This window comes from Camelus dromedarius, chromosome 6 (assembly GCF_036321535.1).
Source record: "Camelus dromedarius isolate mCamDro1 chromosome 6, mCamDro1.pat, whole genome shotgun sequence".
Lineage (NCBI taxonomy): Eukaryota > Metazoa > Chordata > Mammalia > Artiodactyla > Camelidae > Camelus > Camelus dromedarius.
Genome location: NC_087441.1, coordinates 1547717 through 1560023, shown reverse-complemented (window position 1 = coordinate 1560023; position 12307 = coordinate 1547717). Strand labels below are relative to the sequence as shown.

At 45.9% G+C, this 12307-nt stretch overlaps 1 protein-coding gene across 21 annotated transcripts in view; it reads left to right on the top strand.

The window, feature by feature from the left end:
- The window catches only part of AFDN (afadin, adherens junction formation factor), a 122896-nt gene that overhangs the window by 43917 nt on the left and 66672 nt on the right, over nucleotides 1-12307 (top strand). For 17 of the 21 annotated variants that reach the window (XM_064486450.1, XM_064486465.1, XM_064486464.1 and 14 more), the window contains exons 6-9: nucleotides 2873-3030; nucleotides 7281-7392; nucleotides 8613-8780; nucleotides 11596-11646. In XM_064486450.1, coding sequence (XP_064342520.1) covers nucleotides 2873-3030; nucleotides 7281-7392; nucleotides 8613-8780; nucleotides 11596-11646 — 489 coding nt within the window. The remainder of the gene's footprint in view (nucleotides 1-2872; nucleotides 3031-7280; nucleotides 7393-8612; nucleotides 8781-11595; nucleotides 11647-12307) is intronic. The other 4 variants (XM_064486456.1, XM_064486462.1, XM_064486461.1 and 1 more) reach the window with 1 other exon arrangement.

Genomic DNA, 12307 nt, shown 5'->3' with positions numbered 1-12307 from the left:
GACTATTGTAGACAATGCTGCTGTGAACACTGGTGTGCATGTATCTTTTTGAATTAGTGTTTTAGATTTTTTTGGGGGGTGGATATATATCCAGGAGTGGGACTGCTGGATGAAATGGTAGTTCTGTTTTTAGTTTTTGAGGAGTCTCCATACTGTTTTCCATAGTGGCTGTACCAGTTTACATTTCCACAAAGCAAAGCATACATGGGTTCCCTTTTCTCCACACTCTTATCAACATTTGTTGTCTGTAGACTTTTTGCTGTTGGCTGTTTTGACAGGTGTGAGGCGATATCTCATTGTGGTTTTGATTTGTATTTCTCTAATGATTAGTGAAGTTGAGCATCTTTTCACGTCCCCACTGGCCATCTGTATATTTTCTTTGGAAAAATGTCTTCAGTCTGCTGCCTCCTTTTTAGTCTGGTTTCTTTTTGTTTGTTTGTTTTGGATATTGAGTTGTATGAACTGTTTATATATTTTGGATATTAACCCCTTATCAGTCGTATCATTTGCAAATATTTTCTCCCATTCAGTAGGTTGTCTTATTGTTTGTTGATGATTTCCTTCGCTGTGTGTAAGCTTTTAAGTTTAATTAGGTCCCATTTATTTATATTTGCTTTTGTTTCTGTTGCCTTAAGAGACAGGTCCAAAAAAATATTGCCACAATTTATGTCAAAGAATGTTGTGCCTATGTTCTCTGGTAGGAGTTTTATGGTTTCAGGTCTTACATGTAGGTCTTTAATCCATTTTGAGTTTATTTTTGTATGCGACGTGAGGAAATGTTCTGATTGCATCCTTTGACAGGTAGCTCTCCAGTTTTCTCAGCACCACTTATTGAAGAGACTGTCTTTTCTCCACTTTATATTCTTGCCTCCTTTGTCGTAGGTTGACCACAGATGTGTAGGTTTATTTCTGGGTTTTTGGCTCTGTTCCATTGATTTATGTGTCTTTCTTTGGTGCCAGTACTGTGCTGTTTTGATTACTGTGGCTTTGTAGTGTAGTCTGCGTATAATATACTTCCAACTTTTTTCTTTTTTTCTCAAGATCGTTTTGGCAATTTGGGGTCTTTGGTGTTCCATATAAAATTTAGGATTATTTGTTCTAGTCCTGTAAAAAATGTTATGGGTATTTTTTTGATAGGGATTGCGTTAAATCTGTAGATTGCTTTGAGTGGTATGGATATTTTAACTATTAACTCTTCCAGTCCAAGGACGCAGGATAACTTTCCATTTCTTTGTATCATCTCCAGTTTCTTCCACCAATGTTTTCAGAGTATAGGTCTTTCACTTCCTTGGTTAAGTTTATTTCTAGGTATTTTATTCTTTGTGATGCAGTTGTAACTGGGATTTTTTTTCTTTCTCTTTCTGATAGTTCATTATTAGTGTATAGTAAAGCAACAGATTTCTGTATATTGATATTGCATCCTGCAACTCTACTGAATTTATGTCTTAGTTCTAATAGTTTTTTGGTGGAGGCTTTAAGGTTTTCTGTGTGTAATATCATGTCATTTGCACATAAGGTGACAGTTTTACCTTTTCCCTTCCAATCTGGATACCTTATTTCTTTTTCTTGTCTGATTGCTGTGGCTAGGACTTTCGGTACTATGTTAAATAGAAGTGGTGAGAGTGGACACCCCAGTCTTGTTCTTGATTTTAGAGGAAAAGCTTTCAGCTTTCCACCGTTAAGTATGATGTTAGTTAGCTGTTTGAAGGCTAGGACGCTGACAGACACTGACTGGTTCACACTGTGTCCTCAGCATTGGGACAGGGGGCTCTCAATCTGTGAGGGTTTGTAGACAGCCTGACTCCTAGCCTGTGTCAGGGGTCTGCATTCTGCTGCCAGCCTGGACTTGCTGATTATTCTTAAAAGACCAGCATGATTTTATTATGATCAGGTTGTCATAATGCACTATGTGCCAGGCTTGTTGAAAGGAGGTGTGAGACATATTCAGTAGCCAAAATAACTGCATTAGAATTCAGAAGAGGCAAGGAGTCAGAGAAATTCAGAATCTGCTTCAGGAGAGCCTCAGATCGTTAATCTAGCTCTTTACCTACAGGCGAGAAAAGGACATTAGGAAGCTTCCCCAGGGTCACAGCAGTGGGGGGTGTGGACCCTCGCCTAGCTTCCCCCAAGTAGTCCTTCGTCTAGACTTAAGATTTTAGAGCTTATAAATCTTAGATCGTAAGTAGAAAGCAAAATACGACACCAAAAATGACAGTAATTTAACACATATATAGGATCCAATTAAATAGAAATACACAAACGAAAAAGAACATGTCAGGACACCCCGATCGCTCTGTACTAGGCGACTTTCCCTCTCGCAGGAGCTCACAGCTGGAAGTGACGTTCTGATTGCGGTGCCAGAGATAAAAACAGCCCAGTGCTCTGGGGACAGGTATCGCAGGAAACATTCTTGGACTCTGGCACATGAAGTGTCCTGGTTTCTAGCTCAGTTTTTAAAAACTGAGTTATTTAGTGAGATTAATACTGTTCCAGCTTTTAAAGTTTTAAAGCTTCAGATTGATATCAGGAAGTAGAGATGGTGGGGGAGTGAGTGAGCACGTAAGCGCGTGTGGTGAGGAAGGGAGAGGGCGGCCGGCGGGAGAGCGGGCTGTCAGGAGGCTCTCGGTGCCTCGCTTTCCCACCCTCACCCGTGGTGCACATCAGCCCATCCTTACACAGTCTTGTGGGCTTGAGGAGAGGACAGAGACAGCCTTGTCACTCAGGGGATTCACCGTAGCAAAGTGTCACTGGATCAGCGTGCCACTGCTAATGTGTGTCACCTAACAGGAAGTGAAAACCGAGTTATTACACAGATCTCTGTGATTAGAATACAGTAACGTTGTGCTCAAAGATGTCAAAACGTTTCTTCCAGGAGGAACGCTGAGGATTTACGCAGATAGTTTAAAGCCAAATATTCCCTACAAGACGATCCTGCTGTCCACTACTGACGCTGCGGACTTCGCTGTGGCGGAAGCCTTGGAGAAGTACGGTCTGGAGAGGGAGAGCCCCCAGGACTACTGCATCGCCCGGGTAACTGTCCCCCCCGCCCCGCCGCGGCGCCCTCGCTGGAAGTCTGCGTGTAAGTGGGGGGTGCTCCTCGCACGCAGTCAGACCGAGGCCGGCTCTCCCCGCGCTGCGTCTCTTAGAGTCTCACACACACAACCATGTGTTAAATGTCTATAAAAAACAACGTCCTCCCTTCTATTACAAAAGTAATCTCCGTCCCTGTTACAGACTAAGAGAAGTTTAAAAAGGCAAATTGAAGGTGAGAACCGCTTATAGTTCTAATCCCAAAGGGGGAAGCAGTATTAACGTTTTGATACGTGTCCTTCCAGTTTTTATTTTGCGTATGTACGTAACAATTTTATTTTAGTAGAAGCTGCTTCAATGTTGTTTTTCTTACAGTCTTTACTAAGACACATCGTAACGACTCAGCTTTGAAGTGCGTTTAGGTTTGCTGTCGGTTGTCGGCCAGCACTTGGGCGGCAGGTCTGTGCTCGTCCCCAGTTTCCTGGAGACAGAGACCCTGGCGCTCTTTGGCCGCAGTGCTCGAGGAACACAGTGAGACTTGGGCCTCCGTGCTGGGCACGTGGTAGGAACTGACTCGGTAACACCAAGTAGAATCAGGCGGGCAGCTCGCAAATACGTAGTAACTTCTTCACAGCAGTGTTTCTCTGTCAGAATCTCATTGAAAGTAGATTTTTTAAAAAAATACTCTTTTTTCTCATCTTAGCAATTGATTATTAAATGATAAAAGTGTGATGACTTGCTTTAGTCCTTCCCCCACCGGTTGTTGAGTTCAGGGCAGAGTGCCACATGTGGCCTGAGTTCAGTGCCATCAGTTTTGACGAATCAGCACAACGTTGATGTCAACGTTCCCTTCATCCTCAGAAGTTCCCTCGTGCCTCCTTGTAACCATCCCTCCCTTCATCTTCATTCCCCGGACAACCACTAGTCTGCGTTCTGTCCCTATGGATGAGCTGCGCTTCCTAGAACTTTCGTGTGAACAGCGTCATGTGGTATGCACTCAGCGTTTGCCTGGCTTCTTTTGTTCAGATCATGACTGCAGGAGTCTTCTCCGCGGCTGTGTGTGTCAGTATCTGCCTCCTCTGTGTTGCTGAGTAGTAGTTCATTCCATTGATGAATCACAGTTGGTCCGTCCATTTAGCTCTTGATGGAATTTGTGTTGGTTCTAGTTCTCAGTTTGGGGCTCTTCCAGCAAAGCTGCTCTGAGCATGCGTGTCTGGGTCTTCCCATAAAGGCCCGTCTTTTTCTTGACTCAGTGCTTGGGTAGATGGCTCAATTCCACAGTAGGCGTAAGTGTAACTTCTAAAGAAACTGTTTGCCAAAGTGGTGTCACCACCGTCATCCCCCCAGAGGTACCTGATGTTCTGGTGGCCCTGCCACCTCCTCCCTGCGCTCGATGTGCTCTGTTACTGTAACTGGCAGCTGTACTGCTGGGTAGAGGACTGTCTCACGGTGGCAGAAGTTAGAATTTCCCTCATGACCTGTACATATAGGTCAAGCCCGGTGTATGACACATCTGTTGTGAAAGTTTTTTCCCAGTCTGTGACTTGGTTTGGTTTTTCATTTTTTAAAATGGTATCTTTCGAAGAGTAAAAATTTATTAATTTTGTTGAAGTCCAACTTTATTTTTTTTTTAGCATTCTATGCTGTTAGTATTCTGTGTAAGAATCTGCCTCCTCCAATGTTTCAAATACTTTCACCTGTATTTTATTGTAGAAGTTTATAGTATTAGGTCTGACACATTGGTCTGTATGTTCTGTTTTAAGTTATGTGTGTGAGATTAGGATCAGTGTTCATTGTTTTCCACACCAAAGTCCAGCTGATGTTAGCACCGTTTGTTACAAAGGCTTTCTCTTCCCCCAGGGTGTGGTTGCACCTTTGTCAGAAATCAGTTGGCCGTATATGTGTTTGGTTCTGTTTCTGGAATCCATTCTGTTTCATTCATTTGTATGCTTTACATCTTTCTGCCAAGACCAAACTGTGATTACTGTAGATTTATAGTAAGCCTTAAAATCATGTGAGGTCCTGTTTTTGTTTTTTGTTTTTATGTTTAAGAATTGCTCTGGTTATTCTAGACTAGTTGTGTTTACAAATAAATTTTAGAAACAGCTTAGCAATATCTATATAAAACTTGCTAGAATTGTGACTAGGTTTGCATCGAATCTGAAGGTGAATCAGAATCCAAACAATATTCAGTCTTCCAGGCTGTGAACAGAGTATGTGGTCTTCTCTAAGCTCTCAGCAGTGTTTTGTAGTGTTGCTACAGATGGAATTAAGTAAAAGGCCTTCCTTGAGTTTTATGCCTTTTTCCTTTTTGCTGAAGAGCTAAGAATTTATATTCAGTTGGAAGAACTACTTGGTAGATCTGTAATTTTATGAATATGGCCCAATTTTCATTATTTCAGAAATAAATGAGAAAATGGATGTCTTTGTCCCATTGAAATTGCAATAAAGAAACAAAAAAACCCTGTATAAATGCGCAAGAACAGACAATGAGAGAAGAGAGGGCAGGAGAGCTGTAAATGCAGCTTTGCAGAAGTGAAGGAGGGGCTCTGACCTGCTGGACCAGAGCAGCCTGTGGATGGCACCTGCACCCTAGCCCCGGGGGCTCAGCGGCGGCTGGGCCGACAGTGTTCATACGCAGTGGTCGGCCCCAGCAGGTGCCTTCCCGTCGTGACTGCCGCGCCCTCTGCACCTAAAGGCTGCTGACGGGGAGGAGGTCTTGGATGCGGGGTGACAGGAGCAGCGAGGGCTTTCGCGCAGACGGGACGAAGCAGAAGGCTGCGCCCAGAGCGTTGCCAGCTGGGGTATAAGGAGTCCTCCCAGAGGGGGCTTCTGTGTGGAACCTGAGCCCTGGAGGTGCTGGCCCAGGAGCCTCCCTCGGAGCCTGCGCACAGCAATCCTTGCTCTTACATTCAGCCTTTACTGTTAGCTTTCTTGTGAGTTGCTGTTGAACGTGAGTGGACAGCCCAGACTCAACACATGTTTGGAAATGCCTTTAAAATGAAGGACAGACCAGCACAAATAGATCAGAGAACCTGGAGATAAAAGAGACGGTGCAGAAAGCAGATGGAAGTGTTCAAAACACCAAGAGACTCAGAGGAGGGGTGGACATCCATGAAATAAGACCAGGATGCCATGAGGAGGAACTTTCAAAGAGCTCTTGAACATTGAAAATCTAAGTGAGTAAGGGATAGGAGAAAAATGCCAGTAGAAAGCATGAAAGATAAAGCTAAAGAGCCCTGCCAAGTGTGGGACAGAAAGAAAAGGAGAGAGAAGATCAGAGATCTGATGTCAGCATAGATTGTCTTCAGATGGAACAGGGGAGGACCAGACAGAGCAACAGGAAACAGAGAGGCAGAAGTAGCAGGGAGTCTAACTAGGAGTCTGGTCCACTTGGTATGTGAGCATGTGTCGTAACTGGGTGTAAGGTCTGTTCGGGTAACGTTACCACCTCGACTGGGTTGGGGATAACGGTGAGGTGCCAGTGACGGGCTCGGCGCAGGGTCTCTGGAGCCGTGCTGGGTTGGTGCTGGTGCTGAGAGTGAAGGCAGGCAGTCAGCAGGGCGTCGGGGATGCCAAGCCAGCTCACTGGCTCTTGTCTCTGGGCTGCTGGGGGCTTTCTCGAGTGATGAAGACAATGGTTTGACTGCTGTACAAACATAGTGTAAAACGTAACACATGTTAGGAATTTGTGAGTCTCGTGCGTGCCGTGTCTGAGAGCATTTGTTGACTGAGTAGCGAGCACTGTTTGTAATACATCTAAGTGATCTGATTAAGATTTAATCACAGAACTGGGTTATCTACAGGAAGAAGAGGGCTACTCTGTTTGTTATGTGATGGCTATCCTAAAAGGTTTTATATTAGGTGAAAGTACCTTATAAAAACAGTTGTTTGATTGCAAAAGGTGGGTTATGGACTGAGAGATCGGGGTCTGCGTTAATGAGGTTACCTTTCCTTAAGAAATCACTCACAAGTTAACCATTGCATGCTGTTCTTCCGAAACAGAGTTTGTCAGAAAACATACTCAGGCTAGTATTTTGAGGGGGCCAGAGAGGCAGGTGAATAAAAATGGTGCAGTGAACTGGCTAAGCTTTTTATTGGAAACTCTTTTCCTTCATTTTTGTCGATGGTTTCAGTGAGAATTGTTTCAGTTCTACAGTGACTTTTATTTACTCAAAAACAATAAATTCTTCCTTTCAAGTCCCCGCTCGTTTGTCTCTCAGGGGCAGTCACAGGTCTTTCCGTTGTAGGTCACGCTTCCTCCTGGAGCCCAGCATTCTGATGAGAAGGGTGCTAAAGAGACCATCCTTGACGACGACGAGTGTCCTTTGCAGATCTTCAGAGACTGGCCGAGTGACAAAGGTAACGAGTGGTTTCAGTCGTTAAGAAGTCGCTTCTGTGGAGTGTTGGTTTCCACCCGACACGCTAGTCGGTTACCTCATGGGAAGGTGTGGGGGGTTGTGAACGGCGATGCCTTCTGATGGCTCTTTGCCGCACGGCTTCTCCACCCTTCTGGGCTTTCTGGAGGACTGCTGGGTGGTCCCCTCGTCCCGAGGGCCACACTCCGCTGGGCGTCTCGTTGGAGACCTGGGACAGGCCGTCCCGTCGCAGTGAGAGTGCCGTGTTGGAGGAAGCTGACTTGAGCGCCGTGTCAGGAAGTGGGAGGTGGCTGGTGTCTGTCAGCAGCGGGGTCTTTCTGTGCTGACCAGATGGATCGGCGGTGTTGTAGAGTTGTTATAACAGGGAAAATAGCCTTCCACCCTAATAATAATAATTCAGTTACTGCATGTAATGAGTCCAGGCTCTCACTGTTAAAATGATTTCGCCTAATGATTTCAAGGCAACGAGGGTTTAAAGCTCTGTTTCTGATGAAATGCAGTTCGAGTTCTTGCACCCCATCCTGAGCTGCTGGGTAGAGGGCCTTTGTGTTAATAAAGGCGTGAGACTTACCTGCCTGTTAACCCTATCAATGTTTAAGGGTAGGTTGGTAGGTTTTTTTCTTTTTTTAAGTGGAAGTACTGGGGATTGAACCAAGGACCTTGTGCATGCTAAGCATACACTCTAACACTCAGTTACGCCCTCTCCACTAGATTGGTAGTTTTAAACGTACACTTGCTTAGTACTTTTTCTCAGCAGTATAAAGTTAAACTTTATTAAAAGTCAGAATACTTTGAATTCTAAGTTAATGAAATTGAATTAAATAAAAATCAGATTCACTAAGAATGTGTGTGCACATGTATCTGTGTGTGCTTGTGGTGTTATGTGTGTATGAACCTGTTTATTGATTGTAGGGCTGTTGACCGATAGCGACATTCACTTAGTGTTAAACTAGTGGGTTGTTTTTAAAGCATGTAGTGTGTGCTTGGATAGGTGTTCATTTAAAATAGCCTTTGAAAGTTGCTTGCTAGAATTTGTCAGAGCACATCAGGATTGCTGAGTGAAAGGATAACCTGCGTAAGCTTTTGCTTGATTATTCCTTGGGAGATGTTATTAAATTACACTTTCCTGATAAATCTTTGAATAGCTGGTTACGGGTCAGCTGGCCGTCTGCCCTGGCCTGAGCCTGGCTGTCACTGCTCTAGGGCTTCTGGTCTTCCAGTTGAAGCGGCGGCCTCCAGACTACGTCCCAAAGAAAAGCAAGAAGCACGTGGACGGGAAGCCGGCCAGGGGGAAGGAGCGAGCCGACGGGTCTGGGCACGGCTCTGCGCTGCCTCCCGAGAAGCTGCCCTACCTGGTGGAGCTGAGCCCAGGTAGGAACTGCTGTGCGTGTGCGTGTGCGTGTGCGCTGCCGGCTTTGTGGTTTACGCGTCTTAGTGACTTTTGTTTAAGTAGTCTTTTTGTGGCTGACCACCTGTCTTCAGACCATTCATAAAAAAAAGAAGTAACTGTCGTAAGATTGTATTTATTTAAAAAAGCAAAATCTCTTAAAGTCATGGGATATGTATATTCGTGCATAAAAATAAACTTCCTGTGGACAGAAATGAATGTTGAAAAACAGTATTTTAAATAGTGAATGTAGGGAGTTTAAGGAGAGATTTAAATGATTCATTCTCTTTTAAGTTTTCTTCTCAAAATAGCCCTGTCAAGTACTTAAACTGCTGAAAACGGCAAACTGCAGCGCGCGCTCCGAGGGCCGATTGAACAGGAGGCAGGCGTGCGTGCGCTCATCATACTGTTGCTAATGTGTGAACGGTGTTGGGTGTCTTCAGATTTAGCTGTGTGTCTGAGAGGTTTGTTTGGTTTTAAAATTATAGTGGAGAATTTCACATTAGTCCTCTGAGTACTTAAGTTTGTTGAGCTCTCCTAAGCTAAAGCTGTTGTTAAAGTTAGCATCCGGCCGAGAGCTGCAGTTGACATCCTTAGAGAAAGGTTTTACACACATGTCGTCCGTATTTTATGTGTGCACGTAACTGGTGCATCTGTGACGCTCTCGCTTGTCATTCGGCTGAACCACTTCATCTCTTACTTACTTGGTTAAAACGGTAGCGTGTGACCTGTATTATAAAATGCTGTGGAAAACAGGGTATTGCCCCCTCCCACCCAGCACTGCTTTCACATAAAGCTTAATTAATAATTGTAGAAACGTTAGCTGAGAGCCGAACTGGTTATGCAGGTAACCTGCGGTTCCTTGGGCAGGGGTTGTTCTCCTCTTTGATTCTTTTCTTTTTTTTTTAATTGACATGTAATTGATTTTACAGTGCTAGTTTCAGGTGTCTCTCCTCTGATTCTTGAGTATTTACTGTAACTTGCAAGGTGGTAAGTGATGGTTCGCTGTGGTACCTGTGGTCCGGCGGTCTTTGTGGGGCCCTGGGTTGTGTTACACTCATACAGGGAAGGCGGTGCTGTTCTGACTGATGCTCTGTGACTTACGGTCAGCGGCCGTGTGCTGCAGGTAGTTTTTACACTTAATTATATGTTTGAAGATTTTTTCTGATTGATTGGCTCTTTGTGAGGGAAATGTTAGTGCTGCTTTGTCTCTCAGTTCTCTGGCTGAACATTTGAGCTTCTGGTTCCTCCCTGTGGTTTGGAGACCTGTCTGGAGAATTGTGTGTGTGTGTGTGTGTGTGTGTGTGTGTGTCTTGTGTGTGTGTGTGTGTGTGTGTGATGTGAGGATCGGAGCTTGGTTACCTGAGGCAGTGAATGGCACCTGCAAGATGGCATTTGTTTTTGAACTTTAAATTTTTTAGGATCTTTGGGCATTGGGTCAGTCCTTGAAAATTTCGCATTACATTCTAGAGACTAATGATTGTTTTCTCCCAAACAGAAATCTTTGAAGGTAGGAGTGTTGGCCCAGAGAGAACTGATCGGTAGCAGCTGACATAGACTGATTTTCAAGTGAATAGTGGAACGTTGATTTGAGTGGGTAGCAGAGGCATTCACTGAACGTTTATTTGACAGGCATTCACTGGACGCTTACTGTGTGTCAGACACTGCCCTGGGGCCTGGGGAGAATGCCAGCAGCGTGGCCCAGTCCCCAACTGTGGGGGCTGGCGTCCTGGTGAGATGCACTCTCTGCGTACTTGTGGGCTCCTCAGTAACCAGGTGCACAGACGCTTTTGTAGGAGTAGGAGGGTGCTGGATCCTGGACACACTGTGGCCGTATGTTGCTGTCACCAGACACTGGCCACAGTGGTACCACGTGCTCCTGGACATGCTCCCTCCTTCGTGGCGTTGGGCCGCCTTAGTCAGCTTTTCCCACCTGCTGCCTCCCACTTCGCAGTAGGTACAAGGTGAAAAGTTTGCTCCTGCCTCTGTGTGTTCACACACTGAGAGGTATGCAGAGAGCGATGTGACAGGCGCTGGTGGCACCCTAGGTCTGCCTTCCCCCCCGAGGGCCGAGGGCCGCCCCCAGGGGAGCCGTGCCCTTCACGGAGGCCTGTGGTTCCGCTCTGCCGCCATCTCTGAGGGGGCGAGCCCGCCTGCCTGCCCGAGGGTTTTCTCACACCAAAGCCCTTCTCTTCACCAGGTCACGCTGTCTTCTCAAGCTGTCGTTGTGTTAATGGAGCACAGTCAGCGTGCTGGATGAAACTGACTTATTTTCCCTTTGCAAGAAACCAGCATTCTTAAATGTTGACTGGTTACGAATGAGTGCTGTACTTGCAATGGGCACGCTGTCAGCCATGCATGCGCCCTCAAGGTGGGGTTGAGGTCCTGTGGTCGTTCGTGAGGTTTTTGAGGTGTGGGTGGATGCTTCCACTTGTGTTTTGGAGGAACGGGGGTAAGAAGTCACATTACTCTTTGCTCTGGATTTGACTGTGTCTTTCAGTGGAAGGAGTGGGTGGGCGTCTTCCTGACGACTTACTGACTGTTGCTCTCCTGCCTCTTGGTGACTCACCTGTTGTCTAAGCCTTTCCCTTAGCAGTCTGCCCTGGATTCTAGAGCACGCCCTGCCTGGAGCTCCCAGCTCTGAAGGCTGAGGGCTGAACTCTCCTGCTCCTCCTCTGAGAGTGGTCTCACTGCAGCTCACCCTCTCCTGTCTCTCTGCTCCTTCCCTCTTCCACGGGCTCTGCACGGCCTCTGTCCTGCCGGTGCTGCCTTCACCTGGGTCCTGTGCATGTGCTTCAGCCCCAGGGAGAAGGAGCCACTTTGCCTACTACAGCTATCACGCGCACGAAGGTAATGCCACGCTTCATACTACTCTCTTGACTAGCACACTGACAGCCTCCTGGGAAAGTGGTGTTAACTGCCTGCTTGCTCTGTGTGTTAGTTTTGAATTGGTGTAATGACTTACCTTCAGAAATGTAAAGCACCATCATTCTGTCTGTATCTGATAATTGCTGCATATCCAGAATTCATTTCATTTAATAGAAGAAATTTCTGTTAGCAGTTTAATTTCATTTTGCAGTAATGTCCAGTTCTGCTATTCAGGACAAGTCTTAAGTGAGAAATTGAACTAAATAAGGAAGAAAGCTGTTTGCCTATCCTTCAGCCCCCCAAAAATTAGGAAGTGGGGGCGAGAAGGGGGAGGGGGAAGCAGGGGCAGGGAAAGAGTCAGACCAGGAGAGACCGAGCCAAGCGCACAGGTGCTGGTTTGCCCCCCGCCATGCAGCCGGTGGGGAGCGGGCAGCCCACGGCACAGGTGGCTGGCCCAGTGGTCCTTGGAGGCTGAAGAGGAAGAGAATCCACCATCCACTTGGCGTCAGTCCTGTGTGTCATTTTTTTGTAGGGAGCCAGCTTCCACCATGACCAGGTTTGGGGTGTTCCTTGGGGTTCTCCTGATTGAAGTTCGTTTCTTATTATTTAGCAAAGCTGTACTTTCCTACCTAGAATTTGTTTC